Raw genomic sequence first — 17,933 nt, forward strand, 5'->3', positions numbered from 1 at the left:
GAAAATTTCCGTCCAAATATGATTTATAGTAGCAATAAAAAACAATCCTAGCTAACGTTCATACTTTTTTTGAAATTGTAATATTTTTATCATGTACTAAACGTTGTTTTATGATACATGTACAGGTGGCAAATATAGGAGTTGTTGGATCATGAAAGAACCATTCGTAATCTGCTTAAATATGACGAAATATTGCAGACCCTGCGAAACATGGCGTTTCAGAACGATTAAATAGTAGTACAAAAAGAAGCATTAAAGGTCACTCATCACGAGCAAATTCAAACGTTTGGCAGGGCCTGTGATTGCGTCAGTTCTAGATAAAGTTGAAAATAAGTAGTAACACGATTTACGTGTGTTTTTGAATTTATAAATATTCAATTTTGACAAATATTCACTATTTCTAAAACATTTTAAAGTCACCTTAGAATAGTTCATATAATATAGAGCGAATGACAACTAGCTTGCAAAAGGGGTTTATGCCAAAATTGTGGTGTTATATTTCAAATATGTATTTAAGCAATTACGCCATATAAGTAATGACAAAACACGTGGTATGTATAATTTATCGTCTTTTATTCGAAATCATTTAATAACAAATTACCAACATATTCAACGACTTATCTGTACGTATTACAAGATCCGATATATTTCAAAGAAAACAAAGTAAAATGAAATATAATAAGATAATGCAAATATTTGTTTAAATAATGTCTGCCTTAAGTTACATACGAAAATGTATATTTTTACAAATCTAAATTGTCTACAAGTGTGTCAATCTATTACTTTAAAATATATAGTACAAATTTCAAAACATGTAAAATCAAATTAAAAAAATACATGAATATCTATTATTCAAGGTAAATAACTTATTTAAGAAAAAACGTAATTAATTGTTCCCTTGCTAAATATTCTACTATTGTCTATATATGTTCAACAATGTACTACCTACTTCATGAAAATCTTTACTAAAACACCATTTTTTCAGGTGAAGTAAATTCGTATGATATTTATTCAGAAACAGAAACATATTATATCAGTTTAATGCCTTTATACCGTATAAAACGTAAGTTGTATGTTGGTATTGTCTAAAACATGGTTATCACTGTGTAATGTATATAATGATTTGCATGCCTCCATATTCATGGTTATTTTCATGACAATTTTAAAAGTTATTTAAAAGTGATATGTTGTGAGGTAAACAAAGAAAATAATTTACACATTGCAAGCAGCACTTGAAAACCACGTAAATTACCGAAATAGGTCAAAGTAAACATAATAGCCTTAGTAACGCAATATAAATATGTAGAATACTGCAAAGTGATTCCTTTAACTCTGATTACATGTAAATTATTAGTTCAATCTTAAATCTTTTCTTAAAATCTTAGTACATTTTTTTTCAAGTTTAATTTTCTTGAAATATCTTGGCTGATCTGGAGGCATGCAGTTTTAACGCTAGAAGATTTAAAATAAATGAATGCTAATGAATGACACAAAAACATGATTTCACCCGTACATTTTAAATATATTTGCAACCAAATTTAAATAAAACTTATGAATATTTAACTATTAAAATCTATAGCTTACTGTTACATTGTATGTGAAAATAATATCATAATAACTATTTGCAAAAATATATATCTAATTTTCCACAATTATTTGAAATATCAAAATTATAGAAAAAAAACGTGTTGGTAATTAGATAGTAACAAGTAAGTTATAAAATACCAAAGACATGAATTATTATTATTCAGTACAATTATAATGTTATTATATTGTTTTATTGATTTGTGCAGCGTAAATGAATTTATCCACAAAAATCACCTATTATATTTTCCCTGGCTATTAATTAAAACGAATTGATTAAATCAAAATTGCATGTATATTTCCATATGTTAAAATAACTAATTATCATTTGTTGAACAGTAAAAACAATATTGCAATGAATATTATTTTTTGCATCATGCAAGATAACATTTGAACAAGTTCTTGACCCTGTCTATCATCAATGTAGATTACAAATCTGTCGTATTTTTGTTTTGTTTTAATCACAAATTAACATTTAATTATTTTACACTCAAAAAGACTAGAGCATCATTTCTGTATTTCCAGAAGATACACGACTTGTTTTGATATGTCCAGAAAAAATATTTGGCAAATCTTCATTCACTCCCTTTACAACATCGTTATTATCAGAACTTTTCTCCAATAAACTGTCTATGCTAAAAGGATTTCTCCTTCGAGGAGTTTCAACTAACTGCGTTTGCTTAGAATTGTTTTCTACTGCATCGCATACATCAATTTCATCCGCGTTTTCAGACTGAATATCCTCACTGTGTTTGTTATCAGAATCCGAGTTCTTTTTGTTTGTATCACAACTGCTGCTTGAGGTACTTGAAAAACTACTCATGCTGCTAAAAAGTTTCTTCTTTTCTTCTAATTTTCTTACTCTCTCCTCTTGTTTTCTTCGCTTGCGTTCAATTTTTTCTTTTTCTCTTCTTTTAATTTCGTCTTCACTGATTGGTTCCCCGCTGCAAGTTTGCGGATGTGCATTGTGGGCAGGTCTTCCGGGACCTTTCCTTGTGTGTTCATGCTTTCTCCATTTAGCCCGCCGATTTTGAAACCAAACCTGCAGAACATTGTGTTAATATTAGTATAATAAAAGAATGGATACAAAAATACACAGGCTTGTTTCTTATCTAAGGTCAATAGTAATAAAATATATTTATATAAAATTATTTACTCTGACATTTTATTGCACCAGAATATCAGAAATATTGTCTTAATGTAACCACCCCTTAATCTTAACCTACAATCCAAATTTGACACACAAGATATAAAGAAGAAAAGATTATATTGTCTGTGCTATTCTTTGCGTATCTAATGGATGGTGGCGTTTTGTTTACGCTCACCGGAACATAAGTTGAACAGTTGTAGAAAATTCTTCATTGATTGACAAACTGATTGGTTTTTTGTTCGCAAAATAGTCTTATACCGACATGTACTTGATACCCGAACTTTTGATCATTATGGGCGATGAGTGGGTTTGTGGCATGTGCTTAAATGGGGGTCTACCCTGTAATTAGCAGATACATAATGGTGTTTGGCGCGTGCGAGAGCTAGTAATTATTGACACAAATGGTACGCAACTTATAATTCAGTGCATCGAAAAAAGTATGGAATATCCAAGATTTATCTATAACAAAATATAAAATAACAATGGAAATGGGCTAAAGAAATAGGATAAAATATAGTGTTATTCATATTCTATCACTGTAAGGGTTAATGAATGCTTATGGCAAATTGGAGACATATAAATAATTTGATACCACACTGATTTGTATGAATAATATTACTTACATTTTAAAAAATGTTTGTAATAATGTGAAATATTTGGAGCAATGATTGTTAAATTACAACATTATCATTATATTTCGTACGCTTTGATTTTTATTATTATTTTCATTGTAGAAAATGAAATTGAGAGAAAAGAGGGACTAATTTATCAGATACAGACATCAGTTTCTGACTATTTTGTGCTTTTTTTTTATTAAAAATAATCGAAAAAAATGCACATTATAGGTGTCGCCACATGCAGAACCTGTATATCTTAATTGCATCGGAATATGATTCAAAAGTTAGAAAATTAATTATGTTCGTATTGAATAATGTATCCTTACCGTAAAATAATTATATATTCCTATATGATTTCCAGTTTCGAACATTATTTATGTTATTTATATTGCAAACTATACTTTCACAGTGATAAATTGGTTTTTGAATTCTAATTAATTCCAAATGAAGAAGTAATTCATATTATAAACTTGTATGAATCCTTCATTTAGAAAATAATTAAAATTGAAAAATTAAAACATAATTTGTCTTACTGTATGCTTTAAAGAAAGGTTTAAATATTTTGTAAAGTATAGACAAGAACTGAATCTCGTTTGCATAAAACTATCAATCGTATTAAATCCTTAAGATTAATTAATTGGAAAAGCATATAATAATTTTTTGAGATGTATTTAATAGTATTCAATTTATTCAATTTCAAAATTATGTTATATATTTCAGTACATTATGATAGTATATATTTCAAAATTACGTTGTTGGTTGAATTTTTTTTATAAAAAAGGGCAATGCAAAACAAAAAAGAAAATACACTACAATATTTTAATATGTTTTGTGAGAACGTTTATACAGTCAAAATAAATAACTTAAGTCTTGAGATAAAATAGCTTATTAACATCTGAAACGGAAAATGTATAAAAGTTTATCGAGCTTTTATATGCATGTACCTATCAAACCAATAATTCGTTACCATTGCATTTATATTAAAAACGCACACGTACTATGTTTTGTCTTAAGAAGATATCTAAAGATGACCTCATTTTTTTCAATATACTTTCAAACTGGTTCAAATTAACAAGCCACACACGTTATGTTTTGTTACTTCAATTGAAATAGATTTTTACTTCTTTTTTCTTCAAGTATAATTACAGGGTTGAAGAGGAGGGTTGTATCTAGCGGCACGTGTCTTCGCCTGTTAATACATACTAAATAGTTTTTTAAACATCAAAGTAACGAGTAAATTGTTCACTTAATTAAAATAGTTCGTCTTTAAATGCTTTTAAGCAATTTAATTAATAGTTTAGCAAACTGTGACATACCGGGTTATTCGTTCAAGTAAGAAGTTTTAATTGTACCTCACATAGTTTGGCGATTGAAAATGAATAGTTTTATGAGGAAAAATATTTAACATCTGATTTTCATTCACTGCAATGATTGTGCCTCTATAAGTGTTTTTCAAATAACTAAAGGTTTTTTTTGCATTCGTGTATATTTTCAATACATCCATGTTAGTTGCTAATATCTTAATTGAATTAAATGTAAAAACATTATATGAATTCATTAATACAAAAAATACCCAATCCATTAATCTTTGCATTTCTCATATAATAGACAAAGCAAAGCTGATAAAATATTAATGACGAAACATAATTTTTTTTTTCATTATATCGTCAAATCATAGATAAATGTGATTTTTCTCTACAAATAAAAATATTTAATGTTAATACAGTTGTCTGATATAAAATCAAAGCAATGTAATTGAAATATATTAATAAAAAACGATGGAAAAAATATACTTTGTGAAGAAACCAGTTTTTTTACTCTTTTATTTATTTATTTATTTTATTTCTTTCTTTATTTACTGTTTTATAATGTGAAATATTCGTTCTCTGAGGGTCAATGTCAAAATGTATTTGAATATACATGCTAATAACCTAAACCTACGTCTTGTTTGTTTTTAGCATTTCTAGTGGTGCAATTTAACTATATGAATGAGTTACTACTGTTGTTGGTGTTGTTGTAAGGTCAATTTTCGGTCTTTAATTCCTTATTACTTTCATACACTGTAACTATTAAATTCATTGATTTAGCAGTTCAATTTAATTGTGCCTATAATTCGGTCAGCTTGTTGAAATAATAAACTTGAGCAAAATAAAAATCTCACTTTGATTATAAACTTTATTGTGCTTGGATATTTTTACCTTAAATACTATTAAATGTATATGTATTTTTTATATAAATACATTAATTTTTAATAAATTTGTCACTAGTTTGACATTTGTTTTTATATATAAACTATAAAACATATTTATCTTTTTATTACTTATCCATGCATGATTTACTAACTTTTTATAAATGGACTATATTGCAATGACAATTTTGGACGAAGAACTAGGCTCACTTCCAAAAAAATAGAATTAATTTTCTGTTCTGTTAATTTAATATATTCACCATATTCATATTGAAATATTATCACCATGTGTTTTATCAATAATAAATATCTTGACAATATTGAAATTCATTTGTTTAATGAACGATTGCTCCGTTAATTAGTCACATATGGGGAAAAGGCAAGTTTTTTTTACCCTATCGGCGGCTGAATTAAATTATGCTAATGAAGATGTAAAGGTAAATCATCTTTACAAGCATGGAAAAGATATTTGAAATTTTATATATTGGGCAAATTTGCAAATTCGAAAATCAAATGATATATTACAGAACCCACTGAAAAAAATTCTAGCAGTGGTAAATGTTAGACTATATACATGTATATATTGTTTTAATATATGTTTTATTTCGATTGAGTTTTTGGTGTGTTTCTGCAATCATTTTTTTTAAATGAAATTTAGTTGTATTTTGGATAAGGAAATATATGTAAGGTTCAATAGCAGTAAATAACAAATCTTTGATTTTAATCGAATATTTATGTTAAAAGAATGCAATGTTTAGTTAAATCATCCACATGTCACGTTTATACAATGATTAATCGATACTTTTATCTAAATATAATATCATGTTCAAGTCACCATTTTACAAATAATATGTATATTCTCTTTATAACATCAACATTATGATATTAATTCAGAATGTTAAATTACCTGAACTCTGGATTCGACTAGGTCTAACCTCATTGCTATAGCTTCTCTCATGAACACATCTGGGTAGTGGCTGCTTTGGAAAGACCGTTCAAGTTCCTCCAACTGCCAACTTGTAAAGTTTGTTCGCGTTCTTCGGCGTTTCCCTGATTTATCGTCTCTTTCATCATATATATCTGAATCAAGAATTTATACAATTGTTCATAGTCTCAATGCAATAATTTATCTTCCTATTTTTTTTCTTGTAACATCAGCAATGTAAGTGGCATTGTATTTGACCACATAGACAAATTACAAAGTATTGCAAGGAAAAACGGAAGAAAATGCAAAGTTAATTTAAGAAACATTTTATTTTAAAAGATTATTATAAGTATTTATGTTAACATATATATAAATCTGACAACCTCTTTGCTATTTTTTTACATGATATTTATAAATAGTGTATAAATGCTGTAAAAAGTACAGCGGAATTTTATTATTCAGATGATATTTATGTGATATATATTAATTTCTTTAACAGATATTGAAATGCTGTCATGTGTGTTATATTGCGGTGTAGGCATGTGTGTTATATTGAAATGTTGTAATGTGTGTCATATTGCCATGATGTTATGTGTGTGGTATTGCCATGCAGACGTGTGTGTGTGTGTTATATTGCGATACTGCCATGTGTGTGCGTGTGTGTGTTATATTGCGATACTGCCATGTGTGTGCGTGTGTGTGTTATATTGCGATACTGCCATGTGTGTGCGTGTGATATATATAGAAGGATCGCTGGTGTTGCAATGTCTGCTTTAAATGGATGTTTGTTACTTGACCATTGAGTTCAATGTTTTGTTCGGTTCTTTATGTTCGTTTTTTTACTTCCTTAAAACTTTTTTATAAAAAAGAAATGCAATATATGGTCAATTTAAAAATAAAAGGCGTGGTTTTGTTTATAATAGCTATAATTAATTTTCATTTAAAAGTATGGCATGAAAATAGCAAACATATTTTGTTTCTTGTAAATATGAAAAATATTTCTTTAAGAAATGAATAAATGGTGGTTGGTCTAACCATCAGATCATTATAATAATCTAGCTTCTAGAGTGTTTTATACCATTCTAATTCATAAATAAAATTTATCTACGCACCAAATTAATCTATCAAATTTAAAATTTAAGCACATAAAAATACAAAATATTTATTTTTAATTTCGTCGGCTCATTTTTATTTGAGAATGCCTTTAAATATAAACTTTAAATTGTTAAGAAACATGAATGATAAATATAATATTTTAAGCAATGGCATTAGTTGTGTTTAGCTGAGTTAATATTACAACATTTAAAGAAGACAAATAAATCAGTAAGTTTAACATATTGAAAAGATTTTTTTTTTAAATGACATGACAAAAAAACACACGCCGATATTTCAATTACAGTTTTGAAAATGACTAAGGTGGAAATTTATTATAATAATCAATTAGACGAGTCGTCAATACCTTGGAGTGGCATTATTGATATGAAATAAATAAAATAAAAAAATTAGATCGTTTTACCAAAACATTGGGAATAGATACATCGTAAATTAAATTCATTTTAGGTGTAATTAAGCATAAATATTTGATTTCCTAATTGGCCACTCTTATTCAAACATTTCAATATCAGTGACGATACCAATTAATTGCAGGCATAAATCCTTTATTCATTTGATTCAAGTTTCATTGAATTATTTATTTAATAAAAAAAGGAATGACACTTTATATTCAATTAAAATTTGCAAGGGTATATTCTCGTCCACTTATGACATTAAACTCCACTTTTAAGTCCAATACTGTGACACGAAAATTGATGAAAATTGAAATATAATTCTTAATATTTGAAATAAGTCAATATTTACTGAAATGATCTCTTCATTGAAACCTTTTAATGAATGGTTTGTCCTAAACTCAATAAAATTGCGATTTAGCCATTGACGATATGGAGTGAAGTGTAAAAGTTGACTTATATTTTTGTGACAGTTTTGACACAAAGTAAGTAATCATTAAAGTAAGAAATATATACATTAAAAAGTAAGAAATGTATTAACACTTTTCAAATAACTATTATCTTTACAAAAATAGCAACATCTCGATATATGTGTAAATTAAATATGTAGATATACGTTCACAATACATGTGTAAACCAATATATGTATACAATACGATGTAAAATATCTAAATAATATATAATTGTTTGCTAATTCAATATTGATTTATCTAAAATAGACACTAAAATAAGCTTAACATATGGCTCCAGATGTAACTATGAATTAAATACGGTTAAAAAACAAATGAGCATTATTTTACAAAATAAAACAATGATACGAAACAAGCAAAAATATAGGAGATGATTACTTTAACAACCAGTTTGTTAATAAAATCCTCCCCATACATAAAGCTCAAGTTGTATTTATTATAGAGTTTAAGGACACGAAATGTTGCATTTCGTGAAAAACACCTTGTGATCAAAGGGCATTTTGCACTGGTGAAATGATGTGCCTTGTGCTGTTATACACAGATACTCTCGACAAAACCCCGCCCACAATATAACCAAGAATAGACACTTCTTGTTCTTCTTCAACATTTATTCTGCTCTCACATAAAAGAAAGCACAATAAAATACCGTTTCATTAAAGAAAATTTGAATTGGTTGTTCATAAATATTATAATACTAATACGTTTTCATTGCAAGAGATTAACGTTCCATTTTACCAAACTTTGTAATAACTGAATGATTTATTTAATGACTCAGGATGTGTTATTTTTTGTATTATTTTTTGTTTGTTTTCATTTACCTGTTATAATTCATACCATTCATTTACTTATTCGTTAATTTAAATGCATCATTTTCAATTTCGAATATTTTGTATGGATTTAATACTAATTTACAACGCAACATTGTATCTTGTTTTATTCATTTTTTGCTTGTTAAAAATCCTTGTATTTAAATAATGAATATTGAAACACCTTTTTTTTTAAAATATATTATTTTTCCTTGTATTGTCTCTTTTTATGATTAGATAAAGTCAATACAAATTAAAAAAAAATTATTGTAATTTTTTAACAAAAGTTTCTCCAAACATTTTTTGGGGAAATAGTATATTTTCTTTAAAATATTGTGTGAGTATTATCAGAAAGAAATATACTTTGTGTTCATTTGGTGATTATAATTCTGCTGTAATAACTTTTAATATATAAATAATTTTATACATGTATATATCATCAAATTAAAAAAAGAAAAAAAGTTGTAATAAATATTGATTAAACAAATTTGTTGTATACCTAAGTTGCAAGTTATATACATGATTGCTCTCTTACCTTGCTCATGTTGACGAGTACCCAAATCACCGAGCGGGTCGGCCTTTGGTGACAAGTCCGAGGCATTTCTACTTCCGCAGTAACCATTTCCAGCAAGTTCTCCATTAGACACTAAAGAACTTAAAGTGTTAAGATATCCAGCATGATATTGTTGATTCTTGGTGAGAGAAAGTTGGGCTACAGCTAGAGGATCCAGTAGGTGTGAATATCCTGCCAGTGGATGAAGGTACCGCAATTGTTGAAGTCCAAAATTAAACCGCTGCTGTTGCAAGAATCCAAGTGGGTTTGTCATTGTCAACGCAAAAAAAATCAAATAATAAACAGTAGAAAAAAATGTTTTTTTCAGAATTTTGTTAAATATTCTTATATGTACGGAAAGTGTTTATTAAATGCGCACACACTTTCCTAAATAATGTTTGAATAAAATTAAACGTTTTCTTTCATTTTAACTGTCTTCCATCAATCATAAGTATGTTATCTAGATATCATAATTTGTTACTTTTTTTCCACGTTTCACTTTTCGCATGCTATCATGAACACTATCTTCTATCCTCATATGGTGGTATCGGCTATATAAACATTTATTAAAGCTATATTATCCGTATAATATAAGTTGTCATTAAATCTAGCAACCACATTAGTTATTTAGTATTATTTGCTTTCAGATTGAGTTGTTGAAATTGACAGTTGTCACTTGGTGCTTTTACAAAAGGGAAAATCCGATACTAGAAATTTTCATTGAAACACACGTCGCTAATAGTAGGCCAGCCAATCACGGTTCAGATCAAATAAAATAGCAATGCCTTCCCCCCATTGCAAGTACATTAATAGCCTTTTAGAACATGTGTTACCAAAGATTGTATTAAATTGAGGGAAAATAATGAAAGTTATTTGAAAACAGTAAATTATCTTTATAAAATCATCACAGCAATAGGCGGGGGGAAGTTTGGTGTCGTACAAGAAAAGGTAGTTTTTATTTTGAATCAATAGAGTAAATTAATACAGGCGTTTAACTTTCAACAGAAAAACACACAGAAAACAAGAGAGTTGTAATGTTGCCATGGCAGCAATCAATTTATTGTAATTTAATTTTAAATTGATAATTAGTTAGCATGCAATATCAATAAGAAATATCTGTAAAAAGGAAATCAGACGAGGCCATGAGAAATGTACTGAACATTTTATTTGTGAAATGGGAATACGATTTAAATATCAACATAACTAGATGGCTATCTTTACGGAAACCGGAAACAGAAGACATAGAAGAAATAATTTCAGTTTAAACTATATTATGATTAATGTACCAAACATTCCAGCATGTCATCATTGCCGAAGCACTGCTGGGTCACGTGACCACTTTGAAATGGTTTCTTTGTACAGTCTAATGTTGTTATGAAAAGCAACGACAAATAATAAAATTAACAGCTATCAACATTTATAGTATTTTTAAGCTGATACCAATATGATTTATAAAGTCATCGTTAACTTTTCAAAATACATTTCTTTCAACCAACGACAAAGTATGAGTAGTTGTATCATATTTTATCGAAGTATGTTGGTATCGTTATACAATGTATCGTCGATTCGAGCTCTTTACACACCTTACCCCGTATTTAACTATCTGGGTAGTTTCACATGTGTTTAGGTGACTTGATGAAGCTTAAAAACGATTCACCAGTACACTGATCAGTTAAATAGGGCTTTTGTTCATCTGCTGCTTTTTTCCGAACATTATTTTTCCATAGCAATGTCTTAACTTTCATTTTGATATTCCTAATTTAGAATTTAGAGCCAATGATATTTTTGCATTATTAATGCATATATATAGGTGGCATGCTTCATAAATTGCTGATTAGACATCATAGTATAACAACACTCAGCAATTACGTTGACTTAAAAGAGTATACTCGGAGTATTAAAGGGTGCTTCTCTGTCAGAAGTCACATTAGAATATCGGTCCTTGTCTTCTATCTTGTATAATTCATTACAAAGCGAGGTGATGTTCAAATGATTTCTTTTTGATGGCATATAAATCCATAAGCATTGGTTTACAAGGTAATATCTCGTCTCATTAGGCAAATGTCATTCATCTTGAATAATTCTAAAAATGAGTAATTTCCAATGACGACTAAAATTATTGCTGATAAAAAATATGAAATTACTGTTTATGCTTTTGTTTTGCAAGCAACACAGCTCGTGCAAGTATAACAGTTATAGATAGCGGCTACCACAATTATTGCGGTTTAAAAATGAACTTTATTTCCTGCTAACCTTTCTTATTTTAGCAAGTAAAATACATGTATTTCATACCTCGCTGATAAAAACAACCACCCACATCGTTTGTATGTAACTTATTTTGATAATTGAAAAATTATACATTTTTGTTATTCGTTTAGTTGAGGCTAACAGAAAAAGAGATATAATCAAAATCATTACTTCTAAAGATGAATAAATTCTGAAAATAATATTCATAAATAATATCAATTTAACAACTTTTTAAAAAAAGAAAAAGATTGCTGATGCATTCTGGTCTACACGTGCCATCCTATTGTTGTCTTTAATTTTTTCAATAAATGACCAGTCATATCAAATGAGATCTTAATTAATTTTATTCAAATAGAATACGGTATTATAATACACAAACACATACGCTGAAGCATATTTTATATCTTGTTCTGTTAGTATATATTCCTGGTCATGGCTGATTTTATCAAATTCAATAAACTGTAAACACACCAACAAGCTAGCAGTATTGTATCTTGCACTTTCTTGTTATCGAGGGCCTCTTCGCATATCTCAGTAGATTTATTTCGAAAAGAACTGTTCAAAATGTTTAACACTAATAATCTTAAGACCTAATATAAAGTATTTTGATGATTAAAACACTGCAGAGGTGTCTAGATAAATCGTTAGAGATGATAGGGAAGATAATATTTTAGTCTAACTTTTTGTATGTACATTCAAAAATTTGGTTAAGATGTAATCAGTTTTGATGAATTTAAATTGATTGTCTAAACATATATGTGTAAAAACCTTTATGTTTCTTTCCTGATATGAGAGAATATTTGTAACCTTAATTCATCATGGATTGTTACTTATGTGAATGTCTAAAACAATAGAATAACGTTAATCAAGGGAAGGTTGCGTTCACGAAACACAGCCCCTCACAATATCAAAAAGTAACGGCACCGAAGTGGGCACGGAAATGCAAGAGTATAAAATCAGTAAGACAAACAAACTAGTTAATCCTAGTTTAACGTTTAGCTGATGTATATTTTATACGAGGGGCTTTCCAAACAATCGTGGACTTTCTTTGTTGCGTAAAATATATTTGAGATATCAATTTGAAATTCTTACACTGCTTAGAGGAATCAATAACAAACAACACAGAAAAATTCATGTTAGTAGCTGCTTATATTACAACAATATTAAACTTTACGGTGACAGAAACGCACTCCAAAAAGTTATATACGTCAACGTATATATCTCAGGAATAAGTTCGCATGCACTACTCCGTTTCACAATTTTAAACTTAAAGATGGAAAAGGTTTATCAACAAAAACGTAAAAATTCGATTTGGAGCCAATAAAGTCTACTGAAATAGAAAATGCTCATGTTTGTTTTAATGTAGCTTTAATGTGATTGTAATTATTTAGGTAATTTCGGTTTTCTGACATTGATATTATATTAACTTACGTTTCGGGCCATTTGCTGAAACAGTTAAGGGATTTTGGCAGAAATTGAATCATAATTATGAGTCAAATTTGTCGATGTTTTTCAAGACATCGTAGGTGTTAAACTTCATAAAAATGTTGTGTATATCAACTACCTGTGATGCGTTACTTAATATGTCAACGTTGCTCCCTTTGATACTGCTCTATGACAGTTTAAATTACGAGGTTTCTTTATCACCATTTTGACATAATCTTTTAATACGTTGAAGATAAATGACAACTTAAGCCGAAATCAAATTAGCAAAAAAAAAATGATGAAGCAATTACCGGCAACTGCTTAACAGTATATGGGTTTGAACGATGTATTTACCAACATGCATAATGATGACTATAATGGGACGTCAATTGTAAATTGGATGGTTTGTGTGAATATAAGGATGTATGCGTCGGGAAAGGTTTTGTTTGATGCAATCGCGGCGTTGTGTCTAGAGTAAATTAATTTATAGATTCAATATACGTACAATTGTGCAAAAAGGAAAATATTTAAATGAATTTATTCTTTTTTTTTTCACAGTCGAACAGATTCCCATTCCAATCCCATTTTGAACTCGGTAACGATTTCACAAACCTCTTTAGTATAATATTGAAAAAGCACGTTCGCATAAGAAAACAACATGTAATTTTAGCAAATGTCAAACAATTTGTAACGTCTTGAAAATCGACCACTGGAATTATTTTTAGATAAATCTTCACTAATCATGTTTGCTGATAGAATTTCTTATAATTAAAACCCTCCATAAATGAAAAGATTGCCAACTGAAAAACATCTTTTTGGCATGAATTTAATTATAAATGACATGTTTTAAGAAAGATAGTCCAAATATACATCGGATCCCCAGATGGTGACATTATTCACATGTATTCTTTAATATTGACATATCTACTCCACTTCGGTGGTTAGTGAGATTTGCAAGTAATTTTAGTTGTCTTTTGGAGTACCTCAAGGTTTGTCATTCACTCGTGTATCATTCTTTGATAAATAGAGGTCACGCCCTATCTACAACGAGCCTTTCAAACGGCAACAAATTGGTTAAATTTGATATCATTATGTACGGGAGGTTGTTTAATATTTGTCTCATTCATACAACGAATTATGGTCGTATGAAACTCGTCATATATAATTATTCTAAAGGTGTAACATGTATTAACAAAATGTGCTACAAGTAAAAACTTCAAAAAAAAATTAATTTAGATTGCAATTGTAAAGTTGCACACTTCAGATATGTAACTGTACAAAATTAAAACATTTTCATTTTAAATTATTGTTTAAAACAATTATTTTTTCCATTTATTATATTCGTTTAATCTATTTAGAGACTAATATTTGTCTTTGTTTTTGCCCTCGTGTTCGTTTTATTTTAAATATCTTTACCGAATGCAGCTCATTTTAAAATTCAAATTAAATCTGAAAACACTCCTGGGTTGTGACAAAACATTGTTTTCTTGTGAGAGCTGTTATTTACAAACAAGTTTGTTTATTTGTTATTTCGCTGATGTTTTAGTTTTGCTTGTCTTTGTTATTCTTTTTTCATTATTGTTATTATTTTTATGTGATGGGAAAGTTTTGTGGGGAAAAACACTGCATATTTGATGTCCAACACTTTTTTACAATTGCACAATTTCCTCTTTTTCTTGCTTTTTCTCTTTATCAATTTTATAAATGTCTTCTCAGTGCATATTTTTGTATCTATGTCTTTTTTAAAGGCAATAAATGCATGCGCGTTTTTTTTTCTTGTTTGTTCTTGTGAATATCACAAGTAAACATGAACATGTCTTTCATTCCATGCATGACCATTGTGCGAGTTAAGATTTCACTTGACATGAAGTTTTTTTTTATTTGCACAGTCCTTACACGTTATAAATGTTTGGTGATGCTTTTTTTTTGGATGATGTTGTACATATCGTATCATGCTTTAACATTTCTTTCTGTACATATTAAATCATGTTTTGACGTTGCAGTACATAATTAATCATGTTTGGACGTCGCTTTACATTGCAAATCATGTTTAGACGTTATAGTACACAGTGAAATATGCTTTGACGTTGAAGTACGTAGTAGATCATTCTTGGACGTTACTGAACATAGTGTATTATGTCTGTGTTGCCTATTGCTAAATGAATCTATACCTAATTAAGTAGAACTGTAATAGTGTCAATAGTACAACGAATTAAAATGAATTATTTTTGGCATTTAAAAATATCAGCTTGATTTATAATACGTTTAATGTAACAAATTTATGATGACGGTGTTAATAAAGTGATAATATGGCCTCGGATGCATCTTAAAGCTTCAATCATTTATTGACACTTGAAATAGATGGGCGTGGATGAAAGTTCCGTTACAAATTACCCATCGGTGTCTGATAATTAACTTGGAGGAGGTTTGTACTTTGGTTTCAGTTGAAATAACGCATTGTTAATGAGGTGTCAGTAAGATGGTCATTTATACCAAATATTACCTGCCGTGTTTGCAGCAATCACGTGCTGTGTCTAACGTGATTTTATTACCATAACATACGGACACGTTGTAAATTGGTGTTCTTATTTTGTCCTATTAAATTTGAAAGATTTATAGTAATACACCGTCAAGAAAATCGGAAAAGTCCGAAAATCTAATCTAGAGTAAATACTAAAAGGATAATCTAAGGAACCCTGTAAGCGCCATCGCCGCGTTTCAAGTATCGGAACTACTCGAAATAAATGAAAAAATTAAATAACGAAACCAATTATCAAACTGTTCAAAGTTCGATAGATAAAACTTTCAATTTTGCATCATTGTACATTTAAATGTTAAACGTTGTTGCTTTAAATATGGCGACATTTTTTGTTTCAAATAATTTACTTGTTCGCCTGTAGTCGTTTGCAGTTTCAATCAGTTTTCTTACATACTAAATTTGACAAACGCTCCTATTTTTAAATCAGCATTAAATCTTTAGCAACTGATATTATTATCACCCACCACTGAATTTATGAATTTACTTTTGAATAAAAACAGACACTTTAGTAATAATTTTCTAACATAATCTCTTAATTCATGAAAAGTTCAAACGCAAGATCTAGACGATTTTGAGATAGTAATTTATTTATAATTGGATAAATTGAAGATAATTTTATTAATGATGATGACACTGTCTTACACTCCATTGCTTCAAGATTAAAAAAGATGCATTTTTAAACGTTTTTTAGATTTCACACGCTGGAAAAAAAATGGTTAAGATATTTTGTCTTTGATATATATAGCCTCTACACCGGTGTCAAGCTTTGTCGTGTAACATAATATCCCACGGACAATTGAGTTTGACAGGTACGTGTTACCCATAGCTTCACGTGCATACTCTTACAGCAATTAAGGAAGATAGTGGGAGTGCGTGTAGAGGACTTGATTGTTAAATACAGACTCTTTTTTGTGTTGATTACTTCACAGGGTGACCGTACGTATATAAAACGCTCCCTCGGAGTTAACGCTTGCTAAAGATCCTTGCAAGAGGCATCAGTTGGCGACTTGAACAACATCCCTGTAACCTTCTCGACTTAGAAACTGCTTCGGGGATTTTAAATGTTTCAACTTTAGAAATGAAATACTTTTAACGAAATGTTGTTTTACAAAAGATAACAATTAAGTAATATGTGTTATTTACTATTTCATTATATGTTGTATGAACATATATATAAATTCACTTAAATTTGCTTGAAGTTTTTTCTTATATGAATTATTAAAGTCTGTTTTCATTCATTTGTCTCTCTAAAGAAAGATGTTGTCCTTGTATACATTATGTATGTATAAAAAAACATATTAACACTTTTCTCCTATTTTATTGACAAAAATATCATAAGTATGTGTACTTTTTATATTTTTTATTAGTTTATTATTCGTTATTTCACAAATGTACTTACTATCACAGATTAAATGTCTATTTTGCCCATTTTTGCCAGGTGTCACGGATCTTAATATTTCTTTTATGCAAAATCGTTGCAAAACGCATTGTAATGTTAAAGTCTACCCGTTAAGAGTTTGAAATTTATATTTTCATAATCATACTAAAAGTTTAACCTGACCTTGTTTATATATATATGATTTACTGAGAACCGATTCCTTTGCCGATCCTGTATTGTCACTGTCTTTTGCATCAATTACCCGTCGCTTCTGACTGTTCGAGACATACTAGAGACGGTTTGATTTGTTTTCTATAACTTGGGTTTTTTAAATGGTTCTACCAAAGTGTCCGCCATCGGGTAAAATAATGATCGCAGGTGCGACACTTTGAGTGAATAGTCCTTCATACGGCTGAAATATTGTCATGTGTCCTTACACGGTCATAGGATTTTCTTTATATTTTTTCTTTATATTTTATTTCAGAGTTAGCATAAAAATATACACTAGAGTAATTAATAGCTTGACTGAGAAACTTCTGTAAAACT

At 28.9% G+C, this 17,933-nt stretch overlaps 1 protein-coding gene across 1 annotated transcript; it reads right to left on the minus strand.

Annotated features, from left to right (window-relative positions):
- Nucleotides 1-554: 554 nt before the first annotated feature.
- LOC132720471 (homeobox protein unc-4 homolog) lies at nucleotides 555-10,511 on the minus strand. Its single transcript, XM_060704619.1, has 3 exons — nucleotides 9,781-10,511; nucleotides 6,447-6,619; nucleotides 555-2,626 (listed from the first exon to the last, which is right to left on the minus strand). The coding sequence occupies exons 1-3, from the start codon at nucleotides 10,070-10,072 to the stop codon at nucleotides 2,084-2,086; spliced, it is 1,008 nt and encodes a 335-aa protein (XP_060560602.1). The 5' UTR covers nucleotides 10,073-10,511; the 3' UTR covers nucleotides 555-2,083.
- Between the last annotated feature and the right edge of the window lie 7,422 nt (nucleotides 10,512-17,933).

The sequence above is a fragment of the Ruditapes philippinarum genome, unplaced genomic scaffold, assembly GCF_026571515.1.
Source record: "Ruditapes philippinarum isolate M1 unplaced genomic scaffold, ASM2657151v2 ctg144_1_1_1_1, whole genome shotgun sequence".
In the NCBI taxonomy this organism is placed as follows: Eukaryota; Metazoa; Mollusca; class Bivalvia; order Venerida; family Veneridae; genus Ruditapes; species Ruditapes philippinarum.

Bases quoted from the DNA above. Each gene is read 5' to 3' on its own strand.
- LOC132720471 (XM_060704619.1), bottom strand. From the start codon at position 10,072: ATGACAAACCCACTTGGATTCTTGCAACAGCAGCGGTTTAATTTTGGA. The intron at 6,620-9,780 runs GTAAGAGAGCAA...TTCTTGATTCAG, and splicing joins TACTCGTCAACATGAGCAAG to ATATATATGATGAAAGAGAC. The intron at 2,627-6,446 runs GTAATTTAACAT...AATGTTCTGCAG, and splicing joins TAGTCGAATCCAGAGTTCAG to GTTTGGTTTCAAAATCGGCG.